Source organism: Varanus komodoensis, unplaced genomic scaffold, assembly GCF_004798865.1.
Source record: "Varanus komodoensis strain SLA01 unplaced genomic scaffold, ASM479886v1 scaffold48, whole genome shotgun sequence".
NCBI lineage: Eukaryota > Metazoa > Chordata > Lepidosauria > Squamata > Varanidae > Varanus > Varanus komodoensis.
Window position 1 is genome coordinate 798,542 of NW_025336059.1, and position 27,095 is coordinate 825,636.

Sequence of the window (27,095 nt, forward strand, 5' to 3'; positions counted from 1 at the left end):
TGGGCGAAGGAGCCGCCGCCGCCGCCGCCGCCGCCGCCCGGGAGGAGAGCGGGGAGGCCGCGGCGTGCCTCGGCGGGGAGGCCGGCGCAGCAGCAGGGAGCGCCTGCCAAGGCGGCGAGGGCGCCGGCCCCTTCCCGCGCGCCTCGGGGCTCTCCCACCTCGGTGAGCGGCCCGCGGCGTGGCGGCACTCCTCGACCCACCGGGGCGGCGGCGGGAGCGCGTTGCTGCCGCTTCGATCCCGCAGCTGCGCCCTCGCCCGCCACGGCGATCCACGCTCGGGGAACTCCCTGCTTGGGTGGCCGCAGTGCGCTCTGCGTGCGCTGCCCTTGCCGGCGGTCCGGATGCTGCATCTGGCGCAGAATAGAGCTGCCGGGCTGCCGACGGGGACCGGCCGCAACTCTCGCGCAACGCCGGCCCTCTGCCAGCTGCACTGGCTTCCGGTTGAAGTGCAGGCCCAATCCGAGGTGCTGGTTTGGACCTACAAAGCCCTAAATGGCTTGGGACCAGGGCTGCCTTCCTTATGTGCCCTCAGCCCCTTAAGATCTGTGGGAGAAGCCCTGCTCCGGGGACCCTCTCCAAGAGAGGTACAAAGGTGATCAACTCGGAGCAGGGCCTTCTCCGCTGTGGCGCCCAGACTCTGGAATGAATCCCCAGAGAGGCACGCCTGGCGCCAAGTTTATACTCTTTGCCAAGCCAAAACCTTTTTATTTAAACAGTATTTTAAACTCGAATAGTTTTTTTTTAGTTTAGTCGCTCTGTTTGGTTTAGGGGCTTGTTCTGTTTTATTGATATTGTTGTTTAATTGTCCTTTTAAAAATTGCAAGTCGTCCTGAGATCTTGTATAATAGGACGGCATACAAAAGCTTTTCATAGATAGATAGATTTCCCCCTTGCAGCATCCCTGTGAGGGAGATGAGGCCGAACCTCGCAATGCCCAGAGGGACCCTCAGAGCCGGCAAGAGCGCTGCCCAGTTCGGGAGTCCTGCGGGATCAGACAAGGAAAGCAAGCCGGGAGAGGGGCTTGGTTCAGAGCATCCTGCAGCTGAAGGGTGCTGGCATTTTCAGCCCTGCCCTTTGCCTGTTGGGGTGGGGCCTCCAAAGCAGGCCTTTGCACACGCCCAGGAACCAGCTCAGAGGGGGTCTCTTCTCCATTTCCCATGCAGGTCAGCTACAAATACCACCTTGTCGCTCGAAATGGTCAACACAGCTCAAATGTCGCTCGAAATGGTCCACATAGCCAGAGAAGACGCTGCTTTGTCCGGAAGTCTCGATGAAGAAGCACCTCAGCAGTCTGGTACTAAATCGCTGCGGTTTCCGGGCGCCGCGGATGGTGGTGGGGACTGCTCAGAGGCCCTCTGCCATTTTGGGTGGTGGGTTTGCCCTCATCTGAAAGGACCGCCAGGGTGGGCACATCTGATCCCAAAATTGCTCACTCCTGAGAAGGCAAACCAGTGAGAGCGCAAGGTTCTGTGCAGAAGGAGGTCTGAGTTTTGGAGCACGAGGCACTTCTGGGCCTAGCCAGGGGTGAAGACGGAGGAGAGCCCCTGGTTGAAAAAAATACTGAAAACTATCTTCGGAAATAAGCTAAATATCACGAGGCAACAGGGCCTGGTGGGGGCCACGCGAGGGGTGTTGTAGCAGCGCTCACTGCTCTGTTTCTTCCACTGGTGGGCTGGCCAGGCCCACGGTGCCCTTTTTCCCCATCGGCCCCCAGGGGACCCCGACGTGTGAGGGGCCCTCACCCATTGCACTGAGCTCCACTGGCGCTCACCCTGTGCTGAACCAGCACCCTTGACATCAGCTCTGAGCATCACAGGTAGCTCAGAATAAGAGCTGCGACGGGTGAGGAGCCCCACGGACAGGGCGGTCACCAGCCCCCCCCCCCCGCTGCAAGCCGCCCCCAGGCTGAGAGCGGCTGGGCACCCTGGCCTTGCCTAGTGCTTTTCCTCCCGTGCCCACGTGCGTGGCGACGGTCAAGGTGCATCCCTGTGTTTGGCCAGCCGGCCCAGGCTTTCGTAACCATTTGCATCTGCTGTTCTGTCCAGCAGCAAACGGGCGAGAAAGGGCAGCTAATGGAGCTCTCCAGAGTCCCCCTGGCCGTCGCAGGAGGCCCGGACGCTGCTGTGGTGAGTCTCTCTGCCTGCTGGAACCAGATTCAAGGCTGCCGAGGCTGCGCTAGCCGGAAGCCCTTCGGTGCGAGTAAAAGTCGCTCCAGGCCTCAGAGTTCACAGTCTCTGGGCAAGCCTTTTGGCTGGCAAAGAAAAGGCGGGGGGCGGGGGGAGCCAGCAGCGGCAAGCCCTGCGTCGCTGCATTCCTGTTCCCGTTCGCTGCATTCCTGTTCCCGTTCGCCCCAGCGAGCCAGGGCTGCGGCAAGTGGCCGTTCATCGCCCTCCCCGTCCCTCTCCTCCAGAGGGCAGTGCCTTCCCTGAGCTCTTCACGTCCAATTCATTGGCTCTCCCACGGTCAGAGAGACTTGCGGCAGAAACGGCGCGTCTGCCGCCAGGAGACCCCAAGCTGAACGTCTGTGGTGGAATCGCTGAAACCTCCCAGTTCGCAGGCGGGGGCTTAGCAGAGGCGCTTTTACGGGTGGCTTGTTGCCAGCACCCGTTTCATAATGTAATTGATTTCCCATGTACACTTTGCTGGGTTTCCTGATTTCCTATCTGTCTCTGGTTTTGGCTGGTCAGGAAATAATTTCTCCTGGCTCCAACCTACCTTGTATTATCTTTTTAGGTCTCTCCTCGTTAGGTCGTGGTAAAAAGATAATGGTCATTATAGTACTACTCTCGGTGCCGTTAGTAGCTTCAGGGATCGTCAATGTTTGGCAGGCTGGTGAGTTCCACTTCCTTCTTTTTTTCCTACTCTGTCATTTCTTTGTCTAAATACAGCTAAATGTATCTCCCTGTGGCAGCGGGTGGGGAAGTGCAGCCCCAGGGCCTCATCCAGCCTACCCATTACCCCAGCATCACCTGTTGGGCTTCCTCAGATGGGCCTGCCCCTTCCGCCCCCCCCCCCCAGTTGGGTGCTGCTTCCTGGCTTTTGGGGCCATTGGGCACTTCTGGAATTTTGAGAGACGGCTGTGGGCCCTCTCACAAAAAGGCTGCCATGGGGAGCTTGCCCTTGTAAGGCAGGGCAGCCCTGGTGGGCACATCCAGCCAAAAAGGCACATTTCTGAGGAGGCAAACTTGGGGCTCCCCTGGCCGAGAACCTTAGCCCGAGACAAGCACCAAGGCGCTTTCTGTGACCTGGGTAAAGGTTGGTGTGGGGGCAGCCTCCTGGTTAAACAAATGTCAGTAAAATGCCTCTTAAGAAATAAACTAAAATTCCGGAAGGGTGGGGAGCCTGGCCAACAGCAGGAGGGGTGCAGGTGGGCAGAATGGGGTGCTGGAGACCCCAACTTTAACTGCTCTGTTTTTTTTTTTTTTTTCAGTACGAAAGTCACCACAGACTCTGGTTGCCCCAAGCAGCCTTTGCCCCCAAGGCTGGCACCGCAACGGAAGTTGGGACTACCTTTTCTCTGATCGTGAATCAAACTGGCCCGACAGCCAAAATAACTGCTCTTCCCTCGGTGGCTCCCTGGTGAAGCTGGAGACAGAAATGGAAAAGGTTGAGAGCCTTGCGGCCTTTCCAGATCAGGTTTCTCCAAAGGAGCTGGACCGTGAGCCCTTTCCTCTCCAGCCAGCACGGCTAGTGGGTGGGGATGATGGGAACAGAGGTGCAGGGGGGCTGATGGAGATGATCCGGATGCTGACACGACTTTGCATAGAGGCTTGGTGCCGAATCCTCCCCGCTCTGAAATCTGCAGCATACAAATATTGAAATAAAAAGCTGGTCCGCCTGGCGCGCTTCAGCGGCTGAGCGCACACGCCATTTTTTTGTCCATCAGACAGGAATGATGATTAAAATGACACATGCGGCTCTTAAAACCTAGTATGGCCTTCCCTAGATAGGGGTTTTTTCCCTGCCATTTTTGTTGCCTTGTAAAGTTGTAACGGTTTTTATTCTTACTCCTTCATGCTGCCTTAAGGATTCGGCCTGGAAGGTGGCAAAGGAATATTTTAAGTAACGACACAAAAGGTACGGCAGTGTCAGGTGGTCCTGCTGGCTGACACGGGGGCCGGGGTTTGGGCAAACCAGGCTCAGAATTGGGCTAGCCGCCTTGCACTGGGTCAGGCCTGGGCTCGCCTCACCCAGGATTGTCAACACGCATGGCGGCGGCGGTGGCTCTGGGGTTTGTGGCGAGGCGTTACCTGCTCCTTTCCCATGTTCTGTGTCAGGATTCCACCGTGAGGCCCCAACCCTAATGCTTCATCGTTGGAGACGCTTTGGACGTAGGTCAGTTAGAAAGCAACCCTGTGCCCGTTTAGGCGGGAAAAGGCCTGGAATTCCTAGAAGCTAGGAATCGTAACACTGGTATGGCTAAACTGTTGTGCTGTTGGAAATGTCACAGTATTAAGTGGTTCCCAAGTGTTAGAAGTAAATCAATAAGAAACATTAGAAGTGTCTTAAAATAGATCCTGAAGGGTTTTTTTTTAATTATTAAGGATTTTATTATGAACAATATGAAGAAAGATCTGTACTGGCTTGGCATTCGGCGAAAAGATGAAGAACCCTGGCATTTTCCCAATGCCTCTATCTTCCACAACCTGTAAGTCACATTGTCCCCCTTCTCTTGAACAAGGGGAAAAGATTTTGGGGGACCAGGGAGTGGTAAATGAAAGTTTCCCCCCTCTTGTGCACGAAGCCGAATGGTCAAGGACAGAGGAGTGATACCATAAAAATAAAATAAAACCATGCAGCACCCAGTTAAATTGTGGAATCCAGAAGATGTTGGGCCCGGTTTGGATGACGTGAGTTCTCCAGGCACCAGGGTGCAATTCAGCCTGCAGCTCGGGGTTGCGGCACCTTGTTGTGTGACCTGGGCTGGGGAAGGTTATTTGGGGGTTCAGCAGTCCCTGCATATCCCCAGAACAGCCTGTGGGCTCTGCAAGAGCTATTTAACCCTCCAGTGGTCCTTTCTGGCCAGATGGGATGAGCCATGAAAACCTTCAGGTCAGGTCTGCTCTTTTAAAAAGGGGGGTTGTGCATTCCACAGTGCCTCCTGAGTAAGGTAACCTTCCACTGGCTGTCATGTCACGTCATCCAGTTCAACCTGTGGGGACAACTGCCAATTTGAATGGCTTGGAAAGGCAGTTAGAAGTTTGGGGGGTGTGGGGGGGAGAAGGTGGCTACCAATAACCACAATTTCTGATGGCCGCCTATTACCCCAGGATCTACTATATACTCCCACTGTGGCAGGTACGTGAGGGGGAGAAGGCACAGATACTCTGAAGTTAGAAAAGGCAAGTGCCTCTGCTTTAGTTCAGCTGTAATTCTCTGCCAGGAAGCCGAATAATTCCTTATAACACTGAATTAGTTGACACAATTTCTGTCCTGAGCTTTAGTTGACCAAGACTGGCATTTTTGTACAGGAGGGGCTGTAAACCCTGTTGAGTTCGGGTTCTTGAAATGAGCTCCTGGGCTGAGAATTAGAATATGCAGCACACAGTACAAACATTATAAAAATCACATTGCCAAATTTGAAAGCTAGATTAAAAACCAAATCTAAACCTAAACTGCGACACTAAGTGGTCTCTGTCACACCTCAAGCCTTCTTCTCTTCCTTCCAGACTTGTTACACCTTTTGGAGTGGGAGAGGGTCAGAATAAATCTTCTGAAGGTTCCCCCATCACGATCATTGGCTCCTCTTCACTCCCCCCCCCATCACTGCTCTGCATCTCTGCTATAAACAGTTGCAGCTTGCCCTGGGGACCTTGAATGCCCCCCATCACCTGAGCTTCTCTTCCAAGCCGTCTCTCTACCCACGATGGCATAGATGCCAAAAAATAAGGCTAGAAATTTGTGTTGAGGTAGGGAATGGTTAGTTGAGCAAGACAAGGCTAGAAAAAGAAGGCGAAGGAAGGCTTTTGTTAGGGGGTGGGAAAGACTGCCCCCAGAAGGAATCTAGCAGCATTAGAATTTCAGTGGGAAGGGCGAGTGGCAAGCATGGAAAGCAAACCTTGAGTATGTATGAAGGAAGAGAAAGGGGAGACCATTTCTTAACTTCATCCTTCAAAACCCATTTACTTTGGCTCGTGTTAGAATGAAACCGTGACTTCCTGACCTGGTTGGATTTTGTTCCAGGTCTCTCAATGAAAAGGAGGGCAACTGTGCCTTTCTCAACGAGGACCGGGTTGACGCCTCGGTGTGTTCGTTCAGCCGATTGTGGATTTGCCGCAAACCTGTCAACGCCCATTGAGAAACCCTCTGACCTGTCTTGTGGAAGTGGAATCTGTCAAACTTGGGCAGAAGACTTTCCTCTTTCCCGCCTCTATTACTCCAGCTTTTGCAATATTTTGCACTCTTGCAGAATTAGGGGTGACCTGTCCTCTCTCATGGGGTCACGAAGGGCCGGACACAACTTTGCAACTAGCAGCAGACTTATCTTATAAATGTGTGCAGAGAGGTGAGCTGGCCAGTGGCCGTGAAGGATGGTGAAAAGAAAGCTAATGCCTCATTTTAAAAATTGGCAAGAAAATCGGAGATGGCAGATGGTTGTGGATGCAATTTGAAGGAGAAGGAGAAAGCTGCCAGGGAAGAATTTGATAAGGAGGTATTTATTTATTAATTAAAGGATTTTGTATGCTGTCCTATTATATAAGATCTCAGGACGGCTTACGATTTTTAAAAGGACAATTCAAACAATTTCTATAATAAAACAGAACAAAACCATAAACCAAACAGAGCAACTAGACTAAAAAACTATTAGAGTTTAAAATACTGTTTAAATAAAAAGGTTTTGGTTTGGCGCCAAAACCAGTATAAACTTGTCTTGTTTTATGGATTGTAAAAAACCTGAATTTTTCAACTCTCCTTGGATTGCTGTCCTTTGGCAAACAATTAGCTGCAGCAAGTCCGGACCCATGTTAAGGCCGGGGTCTCTGGCTTCTAAAGCGTGCCTCCGTTATCTCCTGTCCCACCGAAGCGCTTTCACAGTGGGGGACGCCCTCTTGGCCCCGTAAGATGAGCCAAAGGATGACGCCCGCCCTGTGCTCACTCCCCTGGACCAAGCCTGCCAGTGCCCCCACGCTGGGTGCAGGGTGCCGCTGCTGAGCTGCCACTGCTGGGGGGGGGGGGGGCCTCCCCGGGCGGGGGCCCCCACAAAAGCGGGGCCCCCCCCCCCCCAGGGAACTTGACCTGCCGGGGAGGGAGGCTTCTCATTGTTCCCTGGCCCCCGTGCAAACCATCCACTACCTCATGCCTCCCTGCACACAAAACTCTCCAGTACATTTTGCTGTATATAGTGCTGCTGTAAATATGCCTTCCAGTTAAGTTGACCCCTTTTCCTTGTGCTCTTGTTTGGATGGTTTGAAGAGGCGCCACTGACACTGTCCGTTCCGTCTGATGGGAGCCTTCCTTGCAGGGCATGTGAATGACTTTCTGCTCAATGCTTTCGGGATGCTGGCTGGCCTGTATTTTGTGGCAATCATAAAATGTTTGCCTGGGTTGTTGTAAGTTAGAATGGGTGCTATCAGAGAACATTTCTGTTTGTATCAATAATGTAAATAAAGACTATAATAAATAAACGTAAAAAAGTCTATAATAAATTGCTTGTATCTTGAGTGCCTGACTGAAGGTCACTGGACAGTGCCTTGGCTGGGTGGCCTCCCCATATTGTGAGGGAATTAAGGAGCAAGGCAGAGTAAGTGTTTGAGAGCTGAGCAAATCCATGGAAGTTTACCAAAACAAAGGTGCTTTATGTCTAGCAATATATTTTTTTTTAAAGGTGGCTTTCTCTGTTCCATGTGCAGCGTCAGCCAGAACATCGGAATGCCTGGAAAGGACAGAGGACTAGGGAGGACAGGTTCAGACTTGAGAGGCACCGGGGAACATTTTGGGAAAAACCAGGCCTGCACAAGAGGGACGGGCTCCGCACGAAGCAAAATGGCAGCGGGCTACCGACCCAGAACCCAAAAGGGCAGCGGAGTTGAAAATGAACCCGGGGAAAGCCGACATGCGTTCCAGAACTGACCTCCTGTATCCAGACTTTCTGGCCTGTCGGCACCCCGTTACCCCTCTGGCACTCCCAAATGCCTAGCTCTCTCTGCAAGAGAGATGGGCTGGGGCACGTGCCCATTGCAAACCTGGCCTGCGGACATCCTTCGGTGCCGGCCCCGAGGTTTATGTCTGCGAAGGGTTAGAAGGACATGGATGGCAGCCCCGCTCCTCCTTTGCCACATGGGTGGGACGTACTTTCTGTCCGTTACCTCCCCTTGCCCCCCCTCCCCAGGCAGCCACAGCATAAGTAGTGCAGCTGGCAGACCCCAGGAGAGTGTGGCACAGTGGTCACGGTGTTGGACTGGCCCTCGGGAGACTAATTCTAGTTTCCCTTGGCCATGAAGTTCACTGGGAGACTTTGGACCAGGGAAGGCAGGGGGCTCCATCCCAGAGGGTTAGAGAAGGGTGTAGTCCAGGAGGAGCACAGCATGGAGGACCCCCCCCCCTTTAAATCTTTGCTTTCCTCCCTAAAAGTTTGTAAAATCCCACAGACCAGATGAATTCCCCCCTCGCATGCCACACACGCACTCAGCCCACCGCTATTTTAGTGGATCATCTGAAAACTTGGGTGCCTATCAGAGAACCTACCAGAACAAATGTGTCATGGGGGGTTTGCTTGGAAGGGAGAGTCCCCCTTCTGGAGGTACCATTTCCTGCAGTGAAAATTCCCTTCCTCCTTTTACCCTGTGATTGCTCCGAAAAGCCACTGGGAGGGTCTTGTGCAGCTGGTCCGGCCAGAGCACCGAGCCTTGCTCTCGCCGGAGGAGATTTGGGTGGGTGGCCTGGAATCGTGGCCTTGTGGCCCAGTCCCATGTACAGCACCAATTCTGGCCCAGCTGCCCATTTCCGAATCTGATTCGGTGGGTTGGTTTTGACCTAGAAGGGCTTAGGACAGGACGAGTCTCCTCTGCAGGCAGAATGATGGCTTTGAAGGAGCGTTCTGAAACACCCACCAAGCAGGAATTTCAAGGAAGATCTAAATGGGGTGTCAGGGAGACCACAAGCCTCAGTTGAATGGGATGTCGGGCAGTTCCACGGACCTTAAAAGGACAATCGGGCCAGCACAGGGCTTGCCTCTTGTTTCGGAGAGCAGTGGCGAAACACTGCCCCAAGGGTCTAGTCAAGACACCTTCCCCTCAGATTCAATTGTTCTTAAGAAACTGCAGCGATTGAGCCCACTCCTCCCAAGATCCCCCATTCCAAGGGGCTTGGCCCCAGAGTCTGAATTTAAACTGAAGGAAGACATGTGCGGTACAGGGATGATGCAAGTCCTGTATGGAAGTTTGGCAGCTCGGATCAATGTTAATAAGTGACCGATGTGGATCGAATCAGAACTGGCTGTGTTTAGCCAGACGGAGTGAGAGAGGCGTTATTTTTAGCCTATTTGGAGAGCTCACCCGTGAACACGCAACACTTCCTATGAACTGCGGGCCAAAATTGTCACCTCCTTGTATGCTGCTAGTATTGCTCCAGAACCGCAACATCTCTATGATTATTATTTCTGCTCAACTGATTTACTTATCGATTGCTTGATTTGGGTTGATTTGCCCACTCTCCCCTAAAAATGGCACTCAGAGTGGCTTACAAAACAACTTAAAATTGATCAAAACAAGAAACATGTTAGAATACCGTAAAAACAGAGGACTTATACACTGCTGTTCTGCATAGAAAACACCCCAACGTGTTTACCCATTATTTTAAAGTTTAAATATTTTAATTATGTTTTTATTGATAGAACCTCAGTGGCATTTTATCCTATCATGGTTTGATGTATTTATTAGGTATTTATTATATCGTAAGCTGTCCAGAGGCGACTCGGACGGGATAAAAATATCCTAATAAATAAATAGTTAAATAGTCATACACTCACCCCATGGCCTTTCTGTTAGCACTGGCTGAACGTCCAGTCAAAGTATGCGTCTGAATTGTTTGATATCCTGGCCACTCGGACAAAATCCATTTGGAAGGGATTTGTTGCCTTGGCCTTCCCTCACTGGCTGAACCCAGGTCAGTGACAAGTCCTCTCTTTTGTCCTGACCTTGCAGGAATTCCAAGTAGGGCAGGTTCATTGGGCAGTCGTAGTCCAGCCTCTGAAAGATCAAGGTAAACATGTAAATATACCTGGTGGTTGACTCAAATGGGAAGATAAAAGCACGAATGCTTGGCATATATTAATATATGCAATTGAGAGGAGACATGGGGAGGGAGTACATAATAAAATTTAGTATTATTCTTACAGCGTGACTGAAACAAGTATTTCTTACCAATACATTTCACGTTTGAATACTCCATAATTTTTAAAAAAATTAAAATACTTAAATCTGATGTGACTTGAAAAGTAAAATTTAAATCTATAAAATATATAAACTGGAGTGCTGGCCATTTTTGCTTTAGAATATTGCATCGCCCCGTTACATTTATTGCTTTTGTTGGTATTAGTACTGAATCCCTGGCAGATCTTGATAGGATTATGAGAGCAGACGGGGTGAAAAACATACAATATTGTATATAGTCAATAAAGGATATTACATAAGTTGTTACTAAATTCCTGTCATATAATAAGGTTGTTGGCACTTACGTCACTCCGAGGAACGGGGGGGACGAGAAAAAGCCGCAAAGGGCGGGGAAACGACGTCCAAACAGGAAGGACGTGAGCGAACTTCCGTCTTGGAGGGAAGCTAAAAGGCCTCGCCGCCGCCATCTTTGAAGTGGGCGCAGAGAAGCGCGGTCGCCGGGCGCGGTTTGTTCGGATGGGTATTTAAAAAGGGCGGAGCTACGCTGCCGCGACAGCCTTTCCTTTTAAAGGGGGCGTAGCCAGGCAACCGCGTCAGATTCTTCCAACGTGGAGTTCAAAAACAAAAGTGGGCGGAGGGATTGAGCGGTGGGCAACGCGCGCTAACCGCAGTGCGCCCTTCCTTGCCATTTTGTCCTGCCTCGCGGCCGCCTGGGGCTCGCGCCGCCGCGGAAAAGAATCCCGACCCGCCAGGCACCCGAGCGGGGACGCGCAGGTGAGCGCGTGCGCGTGGAAGGGCCCAAGTGTCGCCCGGGGAGGGGGAGCAGGAGCGGCAAAGGAAACCCCCGCTTGCCAAGGGACCCTTTAAATGAAGGAAGGAAGGAACCATTTCGGGACACCGGGAGGGGGAGAAAGCGGGGAAAAGCACCTTATTTCTCTTTTCCCTTTATTATGAATCCGGACAAGGCATAACGCGCTTTCTCTGGCAGGAGAAATATGTATGTGTGAAGTAACGGCTTCCCCCTCAGAAAATTCCTTTTTTCGCGACATGTACAAATAAACTGACGATCGCGATTCCTCACACGTCATAAAAATAAACGAACAAAATCTCTCCGCACATGAGCCCGCACCCTCCGTTCTGGAATTCCCCCTCAGCAAGTTAAAATCCGATCAAAATAACTTTTTTCCCCTCAGAGGCCGATAGAAAAAGCTCATTTCTCCACACAGACGCTTTTCCTACTCCTCTCTTTCACTTTCGCCGCTGTTTTGGCTAAATGAAACCATTTTCTCTTTGCCATGAGGGGTCTCCCTCTGCCCATTCACACCCTTGCTCTACCCTATTTTATTATTTGGTTTAATTGTATTATTTGATTTTGCGTTTTAATTTAATTGTATTTAATTAATGCACCATATTTGTGCAGTTCATGTTGTGGGTTTAAGCCACAAGGGGCTTGTTGTGGTCGTGTCATCTCAGACCTATGGCGACCCTCCAAAACAGTCACCCCTCAACAGACTCCCTCAAAAATGCCAATTGGCCTTTCAAAAAGGGGTGAAAAACGCCCCAAACGGCCTACTTTTTAAAAAAGTAGGCAGTTTGTCATGGAACCACGGCTTTTGAATCGTGGGTTGTTGTGTTGTGTGAACCCCGCTCACGGACGACGGCTTGTTAACCACGAGCAACCACAGTCCACAGCCCAACGGCAAACGGCGTGTTCGCGTTGTGTATTTTTTGTGGCTAGTGCATCTCTGATTGTGGCCTGGATTTCGGCAACACGGGGTGGCGATTCACCCACAATCGTGCTCGGCCATTGGCGGCTGCAGAGTCGTGTGAACCAGCGTCTCCAGTCCTTCCAGAGCCTGCACTATGCTGGGGAGGACGGAGAAATGGCTTTTTGTTATAGCCCCCCCTCTCCTAAAGGCTCAAGGCAAATAAAAATAATAAGGTTTTGCTCTCGCCACCTTCCAGCTGCTTCAGCCAAGATCTGCCTCTGGCTGGGATTCAGACAAAAGCTCCAGAATCTGAGCGAGCTTGGGCCATGTTTGTAGGAAAGGGGCCTTTCTGAGCCCAGGGCGAGCAGGAAGGAATCTCTGAGCAAAAGCAGCAAATACCTGGTCGGATTCTTGTGTTGCAGCGCATGGGTAGGGCAGACATGGAGACTGGAATCGGCTGCTCGGTGCCTCTGCGGACCCTCTGGAGCTGCAAGTTACGTTGCAATGCCAGTGCTCAGCTAATTCCTGTCTCCGTTACCAGGTCCGCTTAGGACACCCTGCTGATTTGGCACCAAAAAGTGCTACTTTCCCACAGCGCCTGCCAGCTGGAAAAGGTCCCCGTCAAAGAGGTCCCCTTTGCAACATAACCCTCACGCACGGTGAGGAGGGTGTCCGAGTGCCCGGAAGCACGTTCGGGAGCCCAGAATACACAGCTCTTTGGCCTCGGTATTCCTACAGCCTTCTCCTTAAGGCTGGCACTCAAAAGAGTCATACGGGGTCAGGCCAAGGCTATTTCTAGTCCAGCGTTCGATTGCTGCAGCGCCAAGCAGACGTGTTCCCCAGCCACTGGCATCCATTGGCAGACTGGTTTGATACCACTGGGAACTGTGGCAAGCCTCCCAGAGAAATCTGGCCGCTGGGCTGCTTAGAAATGTAATTATTAACATTTCTGGACTGCTTTATCTGCTCAGAAGCCATCGAGGTGGCGTAGCGCAATTTAAAATGCAACGACAAGACAAGGAAGAACATGCGGGATTTGAAGCAGAATATCAGTAAGGTGGTCTCAGAAGTAACAGATCATGGAAGGAGGTGCCAGAAACCACACAACGTTGGGCGAGAAAAGGTTATGACACCTGAGGTTGTTCAGCTTAGGGGAAAAAAGAGAGGCAATGAGACAGAGGGTACAAAGTGACGTTTTGTGTGAAGAGAGTGGAAAGGGAGACCGTGAGCAACTTTTCTTATAATACTAGAACCCAAGCAGGGTCATTCCAGGAACGGCGAGAAATCCAAGACGGATCAAAGGAAGGACTTCTTGTGGAATTCAGCTCCTCAAAATGCAGCGCTGGCCCCAGTTTGGGTGTCTGTAAAAGAAGACCGAGTGAGTTCATGGAGGAGAGGCAGTCCATGGCCAGAAGTTCTGATGGCCGTGCGCTCCCCTCGGTATCCGAGGCCGTGGTTCCACCTGCCCCACTTGCTGGGGAACATGGTCGGGCAGGTGCTGCTGCACTCGGTTCTTGCTTGTGGGCTTCCCATGCACGGCTGAGCAGTCTCCTGGAGCAGACAGGCCCTGGATATGCCCCACCAGGGTTCTTCTTGGGTGTTTCTGAAAGTGACAGGCTCCGGGCTCTCCCACTGGTATGCTGTACATGCACGGGCAAGACAGCAGAACACTCACCGAGCGACTTGCCCTGTTGGCTTTGGATGGCCTGCTTCCAGCCTGGAAGCTCTCCAGATTTGGCATAATCCTCCAGCCACCTAAATCGGAGGGTTGTTTATTTCATCAGCGTTCGATGATGAAAAGCCAAAGGGCACATCTATCAAAAGCAGTCTGCTAGGATTATAATCAATGGAGAATTTACAAATATTATAGATATACAAAAGGGTACAAGAGAAGGATGCCCGCTGTCACCTCTGTTGTTTATATTGATCTTAGAAGTGTTGAACAGAAATCTCAGGCATGATATGGACATTAAAGGTACTAGAATCAGAGATGAAAGCTATAAACTGCAAGCGTTTGCAGATGATCTAGTTTTCATAACAGAGGAACCCTTAGTAACAATGCCTAAACTCCTACAAAGAATTGAAGAACATGGCAAGGTTACTGGGATGAAAATATATAGAGGAAAGACGAAATTGTTAGTAAAAAATCTCACACAGGAGCAGAGAAAAACTCTGCTGGAACAAGTAGATCTGCAGATGGTTAAAAAGGTTAAATATTTGGGAATTTATCTTACAGCGAAGTGCACCACTCTGAAAGAAGACAATTACGATAAACTATTTAAGGATATTAAGAGTGACTTGGAAAAATGGGCTAATTTGCAATGATCCTTGCTGGGAAGAACAGCCCTAGTTAAAATGAATATATTACTGAAAAGCCGAAGGGCAGCCCATGTTATTGTCCTCAAGATACGGGGCTGGAGCAGGGAAGGAGCATTCGGACACTTCCAGAATTGCCTGCCTCCTTCCAGTCAGAAAGCTGTAGTGTTGCACTCCCTGAGGGCTTGTAACTGTTGATGCATGCGGGCCTGGATCCAACCTTAGCCATGTCAGTGAGATCCTCCTGGCTAATGTAGGTCTCACTGAGTAAATGGGCCTACTCTGACTGAGCCTGGATCCAACCCACCATAGGTGAGCTTTTTGTTGCAAGGGTCCAGAGTACCGCTATTCTCAGTTTGGGAAAAACACAAAGCAGATGTTGTAGGGTAGGGAGCGAAGGCGTGCTCTGAAGAGATTCTGGGTGTTCAGGTTTCTTGTTATGTGTCCCTTGTCTTTTCTTTTGTCTTTTCTTTATCAGCTTGCTTGCAAAGCAAGGGAGATCTCCTGATTATCTCAGCTGACTGATAATCAGCCTGGAAAAAAAGAATGTAATCGTGGCAGAGTCAATAGGAGAGTCAGGCCAGCTGATCAAACAGAGCCCATCCGCTGGGTGGATTGCAGGATGCCCATTGGGGAAGCAGGTGAAGAGCCCTGCTTGGATTGGAGGAGTGACCTGGGCAAGCTTCCAGTCAGCAGGCACCTGCAGGGCTGTGCCTGGAGAGGGCCCTGCCCTGGTCCACACCTAGGCTTGGGCAAGATGTGAACCCAGCTGGGTAGGCAGGCGATTGCTCTTTGCCTGGGTGGAGGACAGCTGGCCAGGGACCATTTTGGAGAGAGGCTGGGCAAAGGCGGCACACTGGATCAGAGCCATGCTGGAAGTACCTGTGGACAGCAGCTGGTCTTAACAGACCAGGGGGGCCCTAGAAAATCCACCATGCGGGAGAGGAATTCCAGGCCGCAGTGGGTGACTGAGAGAAGAGATCTCAACACCAGGCAAGTGAATGCATGCTGGAGCTGTCGTCTCTCTTCTTCTCCCCCTCCACATCTCCTCTTCGGAAGTAGCCCTTTCAAAGATATATCTCCCCTCCCAGTCTTCACTGGGGAGCGTGGATGAGCATCCTTGGAAACGGCAAGTGTGTTTGGGAAAGCCCAGCTTCCCTGCTTTTGCAACAGACACACAGAGGCTGGGATGGTTTAGGGCAGTCTGCATGCATGCGACTGGTACAGATCTGTAGGGGCCGAGGATTTCCTTGTCCGGCCAGGTGTGGCATGGGAAAGCCTCCTGCCGTGTGCTTTTGATTAGTTGGGAGTATAACTGGTATTGAGCTAAGCAGTGTCCCCAAATCCTGTCTAGAGGATGGACTAATGCTTGCACCTCACTGGTCTTGGGTCTTTTCCACCCCCCTTTTTTTTGCACAAAAGATCAGCTAATGCAATGAATCCTGTTAATGAGGAACGTGAGCTTTGTCTTGGAGGTGGCGTCTCGTCTCGGCTAGAAAACCAGCCCTTGCTGTATCATTTAGGGCAAAGTTTCACTTCCCTCATCTGGAAAATGGGAGCATCAGACGCGTAGCTCCGTGGGGCTGTTGGTGAGGTTGAGCAATACAGAGGAGCCTTCTCCAATTTAGTGCCGTCCAGAGGCTTCAAACATCCAATTCCCGGCATGGTTGATAGTTAGGAATCCTGGGCATTGTAGTCCAAATACTTTGGCAGACTCATCTGGCTGGGAAAGGCAAATACAGAAGTTACGGTGGGTTACAGAGGTGAAGTGCCATGCAGAGGATCTCCTACAGTCTGCAATCATTTTTCATCTTATCTATCCATTCTAAAGGTCAGCCGAGGGCAAAAAGCTCTGTGCAATGTACATAACAACAAGTGAACATGAAACCAAAGGTGACGCTGCATAACAAAACACATTAAGAGCATTGCTCGTTTTAAAAGCAGCTGCAAGAATCCAGCTTTTAAGAGAGAAATAACTGGGCAGCTACACACATGGAAAAGAGGATGTTCAAATGCGGTGTTTAAACAAGCAGCCACTGCAATACTTTCCGACGCATTTGCATTTGTAGCGGTTTGTCAGGACTACTGCACAAAAGTGATCTCGTTAGCAGCTGTGAAATTAGAAGTGTGGCATAGCAGTCCAATCAAGCAGGCCTGGCAGAGAGGCCTCACGCTGAGAAAGTCGGGAGGTGAAAGCACAGCGACGATCGGTGGTTTGGGGCAAACTGATATGCGCGCTTCGCCCATTTGCGTCACTCCCTTCCTTTTCTTTTCCCTCAGCTCCCTCGCCATGGTCAACGAGTCCCACAGCAGCAGCTGTGGGGTTGCCGTCGCAGGAGATGGGGTTGCCCGGTTCGAGGGCGGGGGGAGCAGCAGCGGCAGCGAAAGCTCCAAAGAGAGCTCCCGCTGCTCCACGCCGGTCCCGGACGCCGAGCGACAGGCCCACCTGTGGGAGAAGATGCGTCAGCGGCAGGACGCGGGAGACAAGTGGTTCTCCTTGGAGTTCTTTCCTCCCCGGACAGCTGACGGGGCTGTGAACCTCATCTCCAGGTGAGGCGGGAGGGGAGGGCGCTCGGTCTGGGGGCTCCGGACAGCACGGCCCGGCTTCCGAACTGGGATCCGGAGCGTCCCATGACGTCGCTCGCTCTCCTTCCGCAGGCTTGACCACATGGGGGCAGGTGGGCCGCTCTTCATCGACATCACGTGGCACCCGGCCGGAGATCCGGGCTCCGACAAGGAGACCTCCTCCATGATGATGGCAAGCACCGCCCTCAACTACTGTGGCCTGGAGACCGTCCTGCACATGACCTGCTGCCAGCAGACGCGGGAGATGATCACGGCGCACCTGCAGAAGGCCAAGCGGCTGGGGCTGAGGAACATCATGGCGCTGCGGGGGGGGTGCGTCTCCTCAGCCTGCTTGCGCGGAAACGAGGGCAGGTGCAGCCAGGTCGTGGCAGGGCTGGGCCAGGTTGTGCGCCGCCGGGTGTGGATTTGGCAGCTTTGATGCCGGCAGCAGGAGGGCTCTAGGAAGGGGGAGGGCCTGATGCAGCCTCCTCCTCCTCCTCCTCCTCCCCCCTGGGGCCCTTCAGATATTTTGGATTTCACCGCGGATCAGCCCTAGCCAGCACGACCAGTTGTCGGGAACGTCAGGAAATGTGAGGCAAAACATCTGAAATGCTGGCATCTAAAACATCTGGAGGATCGAAGTTGATACAAGCTGTTATTTAAAGCCACGGGAAGCTGAGACTCCGGGGCCTGGGCAGGCAAGAAGGGCCTTTTCTGGCCCTGAAAGGCTCTTTGTCCCCAGTGGTTCTTTATGCGAGGTGCATCCCACAACTGAGATGCCACAGTGGTCCCATAGGGGACGGGATAGAAAAGCTTTTAATAAAGAAATAAAATAAATGCCAGGGATGCCTGGCAGACACTCAAGCCAGCTTTGTAAGGCGCTTGAAGCTGGGCAAAGGGGTGCTGCGGTTTTCCATATGTGAAAACCTCCGTGCCTGCCCTCTCTCGTGGGCAACAGCGCGTTAAAAAGACGCCGTCGTGGTGCCAGGGCTGCCACTGCGGAATGTCGAGGAAAAGGTGTCCTGCGTCCTGCGCTGCCTTGCCGGGTGGAGCTGTGAATGTCCCAGCCTGACTGCTCCATCGCGGGGAAGCGAGTTGGACTAAGGGGGGCATTCTTGTTCTCCTTGCTCAGATCCCATTGGTGAGGAATGGCAAGAGGAAGTCGGGGGCTTCAACTATGCTGTGGACTTGGTGAAGCACATCCGGAACGAGTTCGGCGATTACTTTGATGTCTGTGTGGCGGGTGAGCGAGCCAGGCTGCATGCAAGCGTCAGTCCCCCAGGAATCGCTTAGAAGAAGAAGAGTACAGTTATGATCAATGTGTGGCCTTATCCCCAAACTTGAGTCCTTTGGTATTCTTTGGATTAAAGTTCCCACAATTGCCCTTCCAGCTGGGGATGGTGAGAGTTTCAGTCCGGAAAACACAATGTTGCAGAAGGCTGCTTGAAGGGTTCAGAAAAGATATACTTCATGTATGAACTTCGCTACAGTTTCAGTTTAAATTGGAATTGTAAGTGGACAAGAGGCAGATGGAAACTTTTTTGTGGCTGGGTTCACACAACCAGAAAGATCAGCGTAGGATTGAGTGTGAGGAGTTGCGAAATCAGGATGCTGCGCTGTGTAACAAACTGCACAGCACAGTCATGCTAACAAACCATGGGTTGTTACTTGCAAGCAATGCACAAGGAGAACCTATGGTCTCTTCTTGCACTCTCCCAGTGGAGTTCCCTGCTCGATATTTTAAAGTGCATTTTTGCACATGGTTAATCTTTAACCTTGCTAAGATTAAAGGAGTCTGCATTTTGTGCGAGTGATAAGCTGCACTGCAGTCTTTGGTAAAAGGGGAGAAATTCTGAGCTCCACGTATGTCTCCCTTCCTCCCCGAAGGCTACCCCAAGGGCCACCCCGATGCAGCAAGCTATGCGGACGACCTGAAGCACCTGAAGAATAAAGTGTCGGCGGGAGCTGGCTTCGTCATCACACAGCTCTTCTTCAGATCAGAGACCTTCCTCAGCTTCTTGAAGGACTGCCAAGCGATTGGAATCACCTGCCCCATCATTCCGGGGATTTTCCCCATCCAGGTGAGTCATTTCAGGGGCTGGTAGAACCAAAGGAAAGAGGAAGTGGGGGGGGGGGGGGCGAAAGCAACAGGGACATGTAAGCAGAAGCATAGTTCAGCTGAAGCGCTGGCTGCCCCCTGTAGAAGAGGCACCGTTAAGATCCTTGAGATATTTTAAATGATGGGCAGCTGTGTGTGTGTGTGTCTTCAGTCACTTCAGAGATGTCAGCCGTCTCACCTGTGTTCTAGCCTGACAGAGCCCTCTTGGCTGGCTGGCTGGCTGGCTGGCTGCGGGGTGGGATCCCGAAGCAGAGGAGCACCACTCACCCCTGCTCCTCTTTAGGGCTACCACTCTCTGCGGCAGCTGGTGAAGCTCTCTAAACTGGAGGTGCCTCAGGAGATCAGAGATGTCATCGAGCCCATCAAGGATGACGACGAGGCCATCCGGAACTACGGCATTGAGCTGGCGGTCTGCATGTGCCGGAAACTGCTGGACAGTGGCCAGGTCCACGGGCTGCATTTCTACACCCTGAACCGGGAAGTGGCTACCACAGAGGTGCTCAAACGCTTGGGCCTGTGGAAAGAGGACCCAAGGTGAGCCCGGTCAGGCATCCCCCGTCACGAGTGTTGGAAGAGCCCTGCCGGGCCGGGCCAGGTCCAGCATTCTGGTTGCTCAGTGGCCCACCAGCTGCCCCAGCGGGAAACCCACATGCGGGACATGTTCCTACAGCATTTCAGCTTTCCAGCCCGGAGATTTGGCCCTGTTTCTCTATTTCTTTATCCCTAGTTCAGGGCGTCCTTAACCTTTTGGATTGATGGATGTTGGCCACCTCTGGAGTTTAGAGGGCATTTTGTGGGCAAACGTGGACCAACTGTTCCTCTGCTCAACGTGTCCCCTTGGGCTTGGCCTGTTACGGAGCGCAAAGCTATGCTCTCGTTAGAGAAGTCTCCTCCTAGTGGCCAGAAGTGTTGCTGCAGTGACTGATTAAACTTAATTAATGGGCTGTGGAAGCCACAGCAATCTGGAGGTGCACCGCTGCAGGCTCCAGCCTGATTGGCTTGCTTCAGGCTTCCCTTGCGGTTTGCCACAAAACTCGGCAGGGAAGCCACACTTGGCTGGCCGCAGTTGTGTAGTTTTCCGGAGAAGCAGAGGTGGGTCCCAGAGGCTGCCCGTGCCTGATTTAGTTTGCTGTCTGAACGCAGGCTTTGGGGAAGTGTGCAAGACACCAAAAGCAGATAACTGTGCAATGGTTTTCATCTTTCCCTTCTCCTCCTCCTCCCGGCCAGGCGTCCCTTGCCCTGGGCAGTCAGTGCTCACCCCAAGCGGCGAGTCGAAGATGTTCGGCCCATTTTCTGGGCCTCCCGGCCAAAGAGTTACATCTATCGGACCCAGGAATGGGATGAATTTCCAAATGGGCGCTGGTGAGTGTGGCAGGTGGGGGTCATCTTGCCTTGCCCTCTTTGTATCAGGGAGCAAAACCTCTTCCAATCTGAGGGCTGCATTCTACTTCACAGAAGCTCTTGGGAGCGTCATTCCAGTGGCAGGCAGGACCAAAGACAAACATTTCAGGATATTATAATTTCAAGCTTTTGCAGCCAGAGGGGGTGTCTTAAGAGGTGCCATTTTTGAATAAGGAGGAAGACAGCACAAAAGCTGGGAAGCTGCTAATTGATCAGTGGAGTGGACAGAGAAGGGGCATACCATCTGGTAAACCTCAAGAGGACTGGATTTGGCCGCTGGGCCTGAGGTTCTGTGCCGCTGCTGTGCAGGAATATGGTTAAACCCAAGAGCAAGGGGTACATCTATGAAAAGAACAAGATTGTGTACCCTGAATGTAAAAACATTCTAAACAGTGTTTTTGTTTGGGAAAAAAACATACTGCTACTCTGTGCTGCCAGGAAGCAACATCTGTGGAGAAACGAGGGACACGTTAAAACAGCCATGCCCCAGATTTTCGGTTTTGGTCGGCCCCCACGTTCCTGTGTGTGGATTTCCTGTTGCATATTCTGTTAATGTGGTCTCTCTCTCCCTCCCTCCCTCCCTCCCTCTCTCTCTCTCTCTGCCCCAAACCATCAGGGGTAACTCATCCTCTCCAGCCTTCGGTGAGCTTAAAGACTATTACCTGTTTTACCTGACGAGCAAATGTCCCCGAGATGAGCTCCTCAAGATGTGGGGCGAAGAGCTGACCAGCGAGGAAAGCGTCTTCGAGGTGTTCAGGTGTTACATCACCGGAGAGCCCAACAGAAATGGCCACAAGGTGAGGGTTTTTCCTTGCCTTGTACTCCTTTCAGCCTCACGATCCTCTTCCTCTGCTCCGTTTCACCCTTGCAACAACCCTGTGAGGTAGGCGAGGCTGAAAGTCAGTGAGTGGCCCAAAGTCACCCTGTGCACCCCAAAGACCTCGGGACTGAGTGAAGGCTCAAACCTGGGCCCCCCGAGTCCCAGTCCAGCACCCCAGGGCCACACCGGCTCTGGCCACCCCAGCACAGCAGCTGCTGGGGAGCATGGACCAGAGAGGGTTGTGGCCCTGCTTATGGGCGCCCATGGGCAGCTGGTGGGCTGGAGGCTGGGCTGGATGGGCACCTTGGCTCTTCTTGCGTTAGTATGCTCTGTGGATGAAACGGGGATACCTGGGAGAAAGGTGTGTGCGCACGCACATGCCCAGGAGTGCAGTCGGCCTGACCCTGCCCCGCCCCACGACTGTTCCATGACCTTGACTGGTTCACTGGGCCTCTCACAGGTGACCTGCCTGCCTTGGAACGATGAGCCCCTGGCTGCCGAGACCAACCTCATGCAGGAGGAGCTGGCCAAGGTGAACCAGCGAGGCATCCTGACCATCAATTCCCAGCCCAACATCAATGGCAAGCCGTCCACGGACCGCATCGTGGGCTGGGGGCCGGACGGAGGCTACGTCTTCCAGAAGGTGGGGCAGCCTTGCGCATGACTCTCCACTCCCTCCTATCCTGCCTGAATCTTTGTTTTCCCTTTTTCTCAAATATCCCTGAACCCAGTCATTTCCTGGGGAAACGGTAGAGCTACATATCTGCTGTTGCAAGTGCAGATACACAAATATGGCACCAGTTGTGCATTGGTTTTGATAAGTCGTGAGTCTTGAGGGCGCTCTGTGTTGTGGGCTTTTGCTTCTGGAGAGCACTTTAGACACATCATTGGGCAGAGTTAGAGGTGCTTCTCAGCAAATGCAGGGAAGGAGTGACTCTGGAGACTGGAAGGAACGGAGGAAAGCAAGACGAAGGTGCAAGGAGCACGGCTAGAAAGGGGGGAGAGCAGATGATCCGAACATTTTCCAAGGATTTACTAAAAAAAATGTATGGAAGAGAGAGCTCCAGGGGGGTGTTGGGGGCACCTGTGGGTGCTTTGGTGCCCATGGGTGGGTAGGGTGCTGGCATAGAGGCAGAAGGGCTGCTTTGGTCCTCCTGCCCTTGGCTCAGCAGCAGCGTTGTGGGCCGAGCTCTGGAGCAGCTTCTTCGTCTGCAGCCATGGAGGATGCTTGTGAAGGGGGTCAGGAGGGGCCTCCCCTGCCAGCAGGCTGAACACCCGGAGCACCTCCCCTTTCCTTTTGTTGGAGGGGGTCCCACGCACTCCGCTGCAGGCCCAGGTTGGCCGGACGGCTGTCAGGGGCATGACAGGGCCTGATCAAAGTGCTCCGATCACTCGATGCCAGCAGGGGTTGGGAGCAGGGAAGAGAAATTGAAATCCCCCCCTGGAAATAGATTTGTGTCTGTGTGTGATGGGGTTGGGGATAGAGGGAGAACCCAGACCTACTGCAATGAGCCAAGATGGGGCCGGGGGACTAATGGGACCGTGATCTTTGAAATCAGCCAGTTACAAAAGCAAGCAGCGGGGAGATTAAGCGTCCCCAGCAGGTCTGTGTGTGTCTGAGAAGAAAGGAGCCAGGCTGTGAATTTCAAAGCCCTCATTATGAGCCCATCACTGCTGCTGGGCGCCCCATTAAGCTGTACCCCCCACGGTGAACCCTCTCCCTTGCCTGCAACCCTCAGAGAGAAGGCAGCCCCGAACAGAAGCCCCACATTAGCCCCTCTCTTCACAGCGGCCTCTGACTCGGCCACCTTCTCTTCTCAAATGCGGACGTGCAAGCTGCCTGCGAGAAGGTGCCATATGTGAACCTGCATTGCCCTAACCCTCCCCAGCCCCACCCCTCCCATGTGCAGCCAGCAAGAGACAGTTTGGGATAACCAGATTATCCTGCTGTCTTGTCTTCTCTTAACCGAATGAGATTAAGGTCAGCCCAGACTTGTATGTAATGCTCTGCAGCACCTAGTACTAGTCCTGTGCATGGGTGTGGCGGGGGGGGGGGGAGAGAGAATTAGCCTCTGAATGTGTCCAGACAGCACAATAACCCACGCTGAGGGCTGGGTATGGGTTGTCATTAAACCATGGCTTGTTATTGAAACGTGGATTACCATGTCTGAACCCAGCTGTGCTAAGAAACCGTACTTGCCAGCTGAAGAAACTGTAGCGAGCCCATGGTTCGTTGTTGGTTTATGAACTGTGTCCGGCTGGTCCACCGTGGACTGTTCCGTACGGGCATATGCAAATAGGTTCCCGGTGTATCAGGTGCGATCAGCTTGGGAGCCAAAGAACGGATCGCCCTCGCAGTCTGCCAGGCAATCTGGCTGAAGGTCTCTCTGCCTTCTTACAGGCGTACCTGGAGTTCTTCACCTCCAGTGAGAATGTCAAAGCCCTCCAGACTGTTCTGAAGAGATATGGTCAGCGTGTGAATTACCACATTGTGAACGTCAAGGTACACGCCTCCCCTGACCCATTGCTATGAAAGTGTTCCCACAAACCGAGGGCCAAATTCCATTCCAGAGGAGTTGCCAGCGGCTGCGTTCCTCTGGTGCGAGGGACCTCCCAGTAGCCAAGACCAGAGGGGCGCTTCCTCCTTTAGAATGGGGAAGAAAGTGGCACGCGTCCTGGACACTAGTGGACTGTTGGCGGGGAGGGTGCGTGTGGGTCAAGTTCCTCTCTGGGTGCCAGGAGGAGAGCAGCCTGGCCTCTGCCCCGACCCCACCCAGCTAGAACTAAGGGGGATACCGACCAGGCGAGTGTAAGCCAAGTGGGCCGCTCTCTCTCCGTGCCCCCTCCCCATTCCCCGCGGCAGGGTGACAACATCACCAACGCCCACGAGATGCAGCCGAACGCCGTGACCTGGGGCATCTTCCCCAGCAGAGAGATCATTCAGCCCACGGTTGTGGATCCAGTCAGCTTCATGTACTGGAAGGTAAGAGTCGTGGGAGATGCACATTGCAGGACTGGGGCCTTCGCGTTTTCCACACTTGGAACCTGGCAAACTGGAGCCGGAGACGTTCCCCTTCCGCGTTTCGGAATGCGTGCGTTGCCACCTCGCGGACTGCTTTGAGAGACCGAGTAGCATCCTCACAAACTCAGAACAGTGGCTAGGGAAATGCTGCCTTGGTGCACAGCGACGGGGGCCCTGTGACAAAGCGGCGCGGCCCTCTCCCGCTGGAACGGCGTATTAGAAACATCACGATGGCCGCTTGAAAAGTTCCCCTCGTGTTGGTGGGGATCTTGCTAGTAGCCTAGCAATTTGGTGGCCCACTCAGGATCAGGCGTTTCTAAGCCTCCTTTAAAGTCTCTGGAAGGCAGAGTCCATCTTTACGTCGGAAGCTTTCTAAGACTGTACCCCTGCGGGCAGCAGCGGTCTCATTTTATTGCTTGCACCCGAGCCTTCTGAGTTAAAAAGAAAGGTAAAAAAATAACCTTTCAGAGAGCAATTCTTCACTTGTTTAGAGTGAGAAAAGTCCCACAACTCCGTTGCAGGTTTTTTCCTCCCTGAACGTGCATAGGGTCCCACCCTAAATGAATACTGGCATGCCTGAAATAAACTCTCCAACCCACTCTCTCCCCTCGGTCAGGATGAGGCCTTTGCCCTGTGGATCCAACAGTGGGCCAAACTCTACCAAGAAGAGTCCCACTCCCGCAAGATCATCCAGGACATCCACGACAGCTACTACTTGGTCAACCTGGTGGACAACGAGTTCCCCCTGGACAGCTGCCTCTGGCAGGTTCTGGAAGACATGCATGAGCTACTGAGCGGCGGAGCTGGGCAGTGAGGGGACATCTGGCCTTGTGGAAGCACATTCGGCCTTGGGCGCGAGGCAAAGCCGGCGTGTCCCCGACACTCCTTGGAGGGTCCCTCTGCCTGCACGTTCCCATCCCCGCTTCTGGTCTAGCGGCCTCTTGCCAATCACAGGACAGCTTTCCTCCTGAGCCAAAAGACTCTGGAAATGATGCCGAGCCCTCGTTGGGGACATTACACACCCTTCCCCTTCACTTAGGCCGGAGGGTCCACAACCTGTCACCCTCTGGGTGACCTGGCCTGCAGCTCAGCCCTGCTCAGCACAAGTGGCAAGGAAAGGTTGGAGCTGTCGCCGCAAAGGTCGCCCAACAGTGGCCGCCTCTGGATTCCTTCGCCTCCTGCCGCGTTGCACTCTAAATCCTCATTCCGCTGCTATTTCAGTGCAATGCCCTCTGCTCCGCTACTAACACGACTGATGACGTCACGTCCTCCGACTCGGAACGGCCACAGTGCCACGACATTCTAAATCGCAGACCGTCCACCTTGCCGAATCACTACACTGAACTTTGACAGTAATCTTCTTGCAGGTGCTTAGCTGGCTATTTATTTTGTATTTTCTTCAGAAATGCACAATCTGTGCCTTTCATTTTTTTTTTCTTGGCTGAGGATGAGGGGAAGAGTTTGGATGCACAAACACGTGGAAAGAATGAAGGAGAGAACTAATGAAATAAAACTGCCTGCACTTGATAAAAATGGCCTGTGGAGGGGGCACCTGTGTGTACCCCTTTTACAGGAACAAGGAGCAGGGGAAGATTCAGGACAGAGGGGAAAAAGCCATCTTCACACAGTGCATTGCAAGAATTAAGGAATTCGAGGCATTGTGGCGGCCACCACTCTGCGTGGCTTAGAACCAATCAGCACAGGCCAACTGGCTGCTGGGGAACATAGGCAGGAGGGTGCTGTGGCCCTCCTGCCCTGCTTGTGAATTTCCCATGAGCCACGGCATGAACAGGATGCTGGACTAGAGGGTCCCTGGGTCTGATCCAGCACGGCTCATCCGACACTCTTGAGAGAAAACTTGGAAGCAAGTTGGAGTTGCCCAACAGACACGCTGCGCGTGCGGCACTTCGGAGCTTTGAAGCGCCACCAATCTTGCAGCGTCCTGTTGCACCTAACCACTGCCGCCCTCAACATGGCACCTTGAGTTTCTAATTCTCACAACCCCGGATCCTGACACCGCCTCAGGCTGATGGGAGCTCACAGCCAAAGCATCTGAAAGCAGCAGGGACGGGAACGTTGACCTAGCAGCGTTGTCCTCTATTTTGCGCTGCGGTGCTGCCTCCCCTTCGCTTCCTCGCGACGTGGCAGGAGCTCCAAGCGATTCTGGTGAAAAACAAGCCCCTTGAACACAGAGAGCCTCGCAGCTGAAGCCGTGCTCCTTGGCAGCTTTATTCCACCCTCTCTGGCTTGTAGGTATTCCGCCTGAATGCGTGCGTTTCCCCCCGGTTATTTCCTCCCCACTCCCGTCAGTGGCTTGGCTGCCTCTGCTTCAGATTTTATCCACGGTTTTATCTTTTAGCACCAGGTATCCCGTGCTGTTCAGTGCCTTGAGGTTTCAGCAGAGATGAGACTCACACCTCATCATAAAATAATGTTAGAGAAACTTTCTTCTGCACTTTGTAACAAAAATAGAGGTTCTTAACAAACTGAAAATTGATGCTGTACAGTCCTTGTTCTTTCCCTCCTGAACTCCGTATGTTGGCAGAATCCCAACATACACCGAAACCTTTTACTCAAGATGAGCTCTCTCTCTCTTTCTAGGCAGGGCTGACAATCTTGCCTGAACTCACAGGCGCCTGCAACCTTTCCAAGGGCTTTTGTTGTTTACCTTCTGTTCAATCTTACCATGCAAAGTAAAGGAGGAAATGGTTGGGGAGAGGTTAATCCCAGCTGATCGATTATAGCAGGGAGCTAACAAGGACGTGAGGACATGGGGTAAGCCAGCCCTGGGGGGTGGGGAGGGGGAAGCTTT

The 27,095-nt window shown here is 52.6% G+C and overlaps 2 protein-coding genes across 2 annotated transcripts; both read left to right on the forward strand.

Annotated features, from left to right (window-relative positions):
- Positions 1-62: 62 nt before the first annotated feature.
- Positions 63-7,646, forward strand: LOC123031061 (C-type lectin domain family 2 member F-like). The gene is made up of 7 exons (XM_044445503.1): positions 63-162; positions 1,164-1,294; positions 2,046-2,126; positions 2,734-2,832; positions 3,431-3,636; positions 4,545-4,648; positions 6,184-7,646. Exons 2-7 carry the CDS (start codon positions 1,195-1,197, stop codon positions 6,296-6,298), a joined length of 705 nt encoding a protein of 234 aa, XP_044301438.1. The 5' UTR covers positions 63-162; positions 1,164-1,194; the 3' UTR covers positions 6,299-7,646.
- Positions 7,647-10,975: 3,329 nt separating this feature from the next.
- On the forward strand, positions 10,976-26,860 carry MTHFR (methylenetetrahydrofolate reductase). The gene is made up of 12 exons (XM_044445501.1): positions 10,976-11,105; positions 16,637-16,906; positions 17,015-17,251; positions 18,052-18,164; positions 18,809-19,002; positions 19,324-19,574; positions 20,268-20,402; positions 21,058-21,238; positions 21,722-21,904; positions 23,663-23,764; positions 24,125-24,244; positions 24,900-26,860. The coding sequence occupies exons 2-12, from the start codon at positions 16,647-16,649 to the stop codon at positions 25,095-25,097; spliced, it is 1,974 nt and encodes a 657-aa protein (XP_044301436.1). The 5' UTR covers positions 10,976-11,105; positions 16,637-16,646; the 3' UTR covers positions 25,098-26,860.
- Positions 26,861-27,095: the final 235 nt, after the last annotated feature.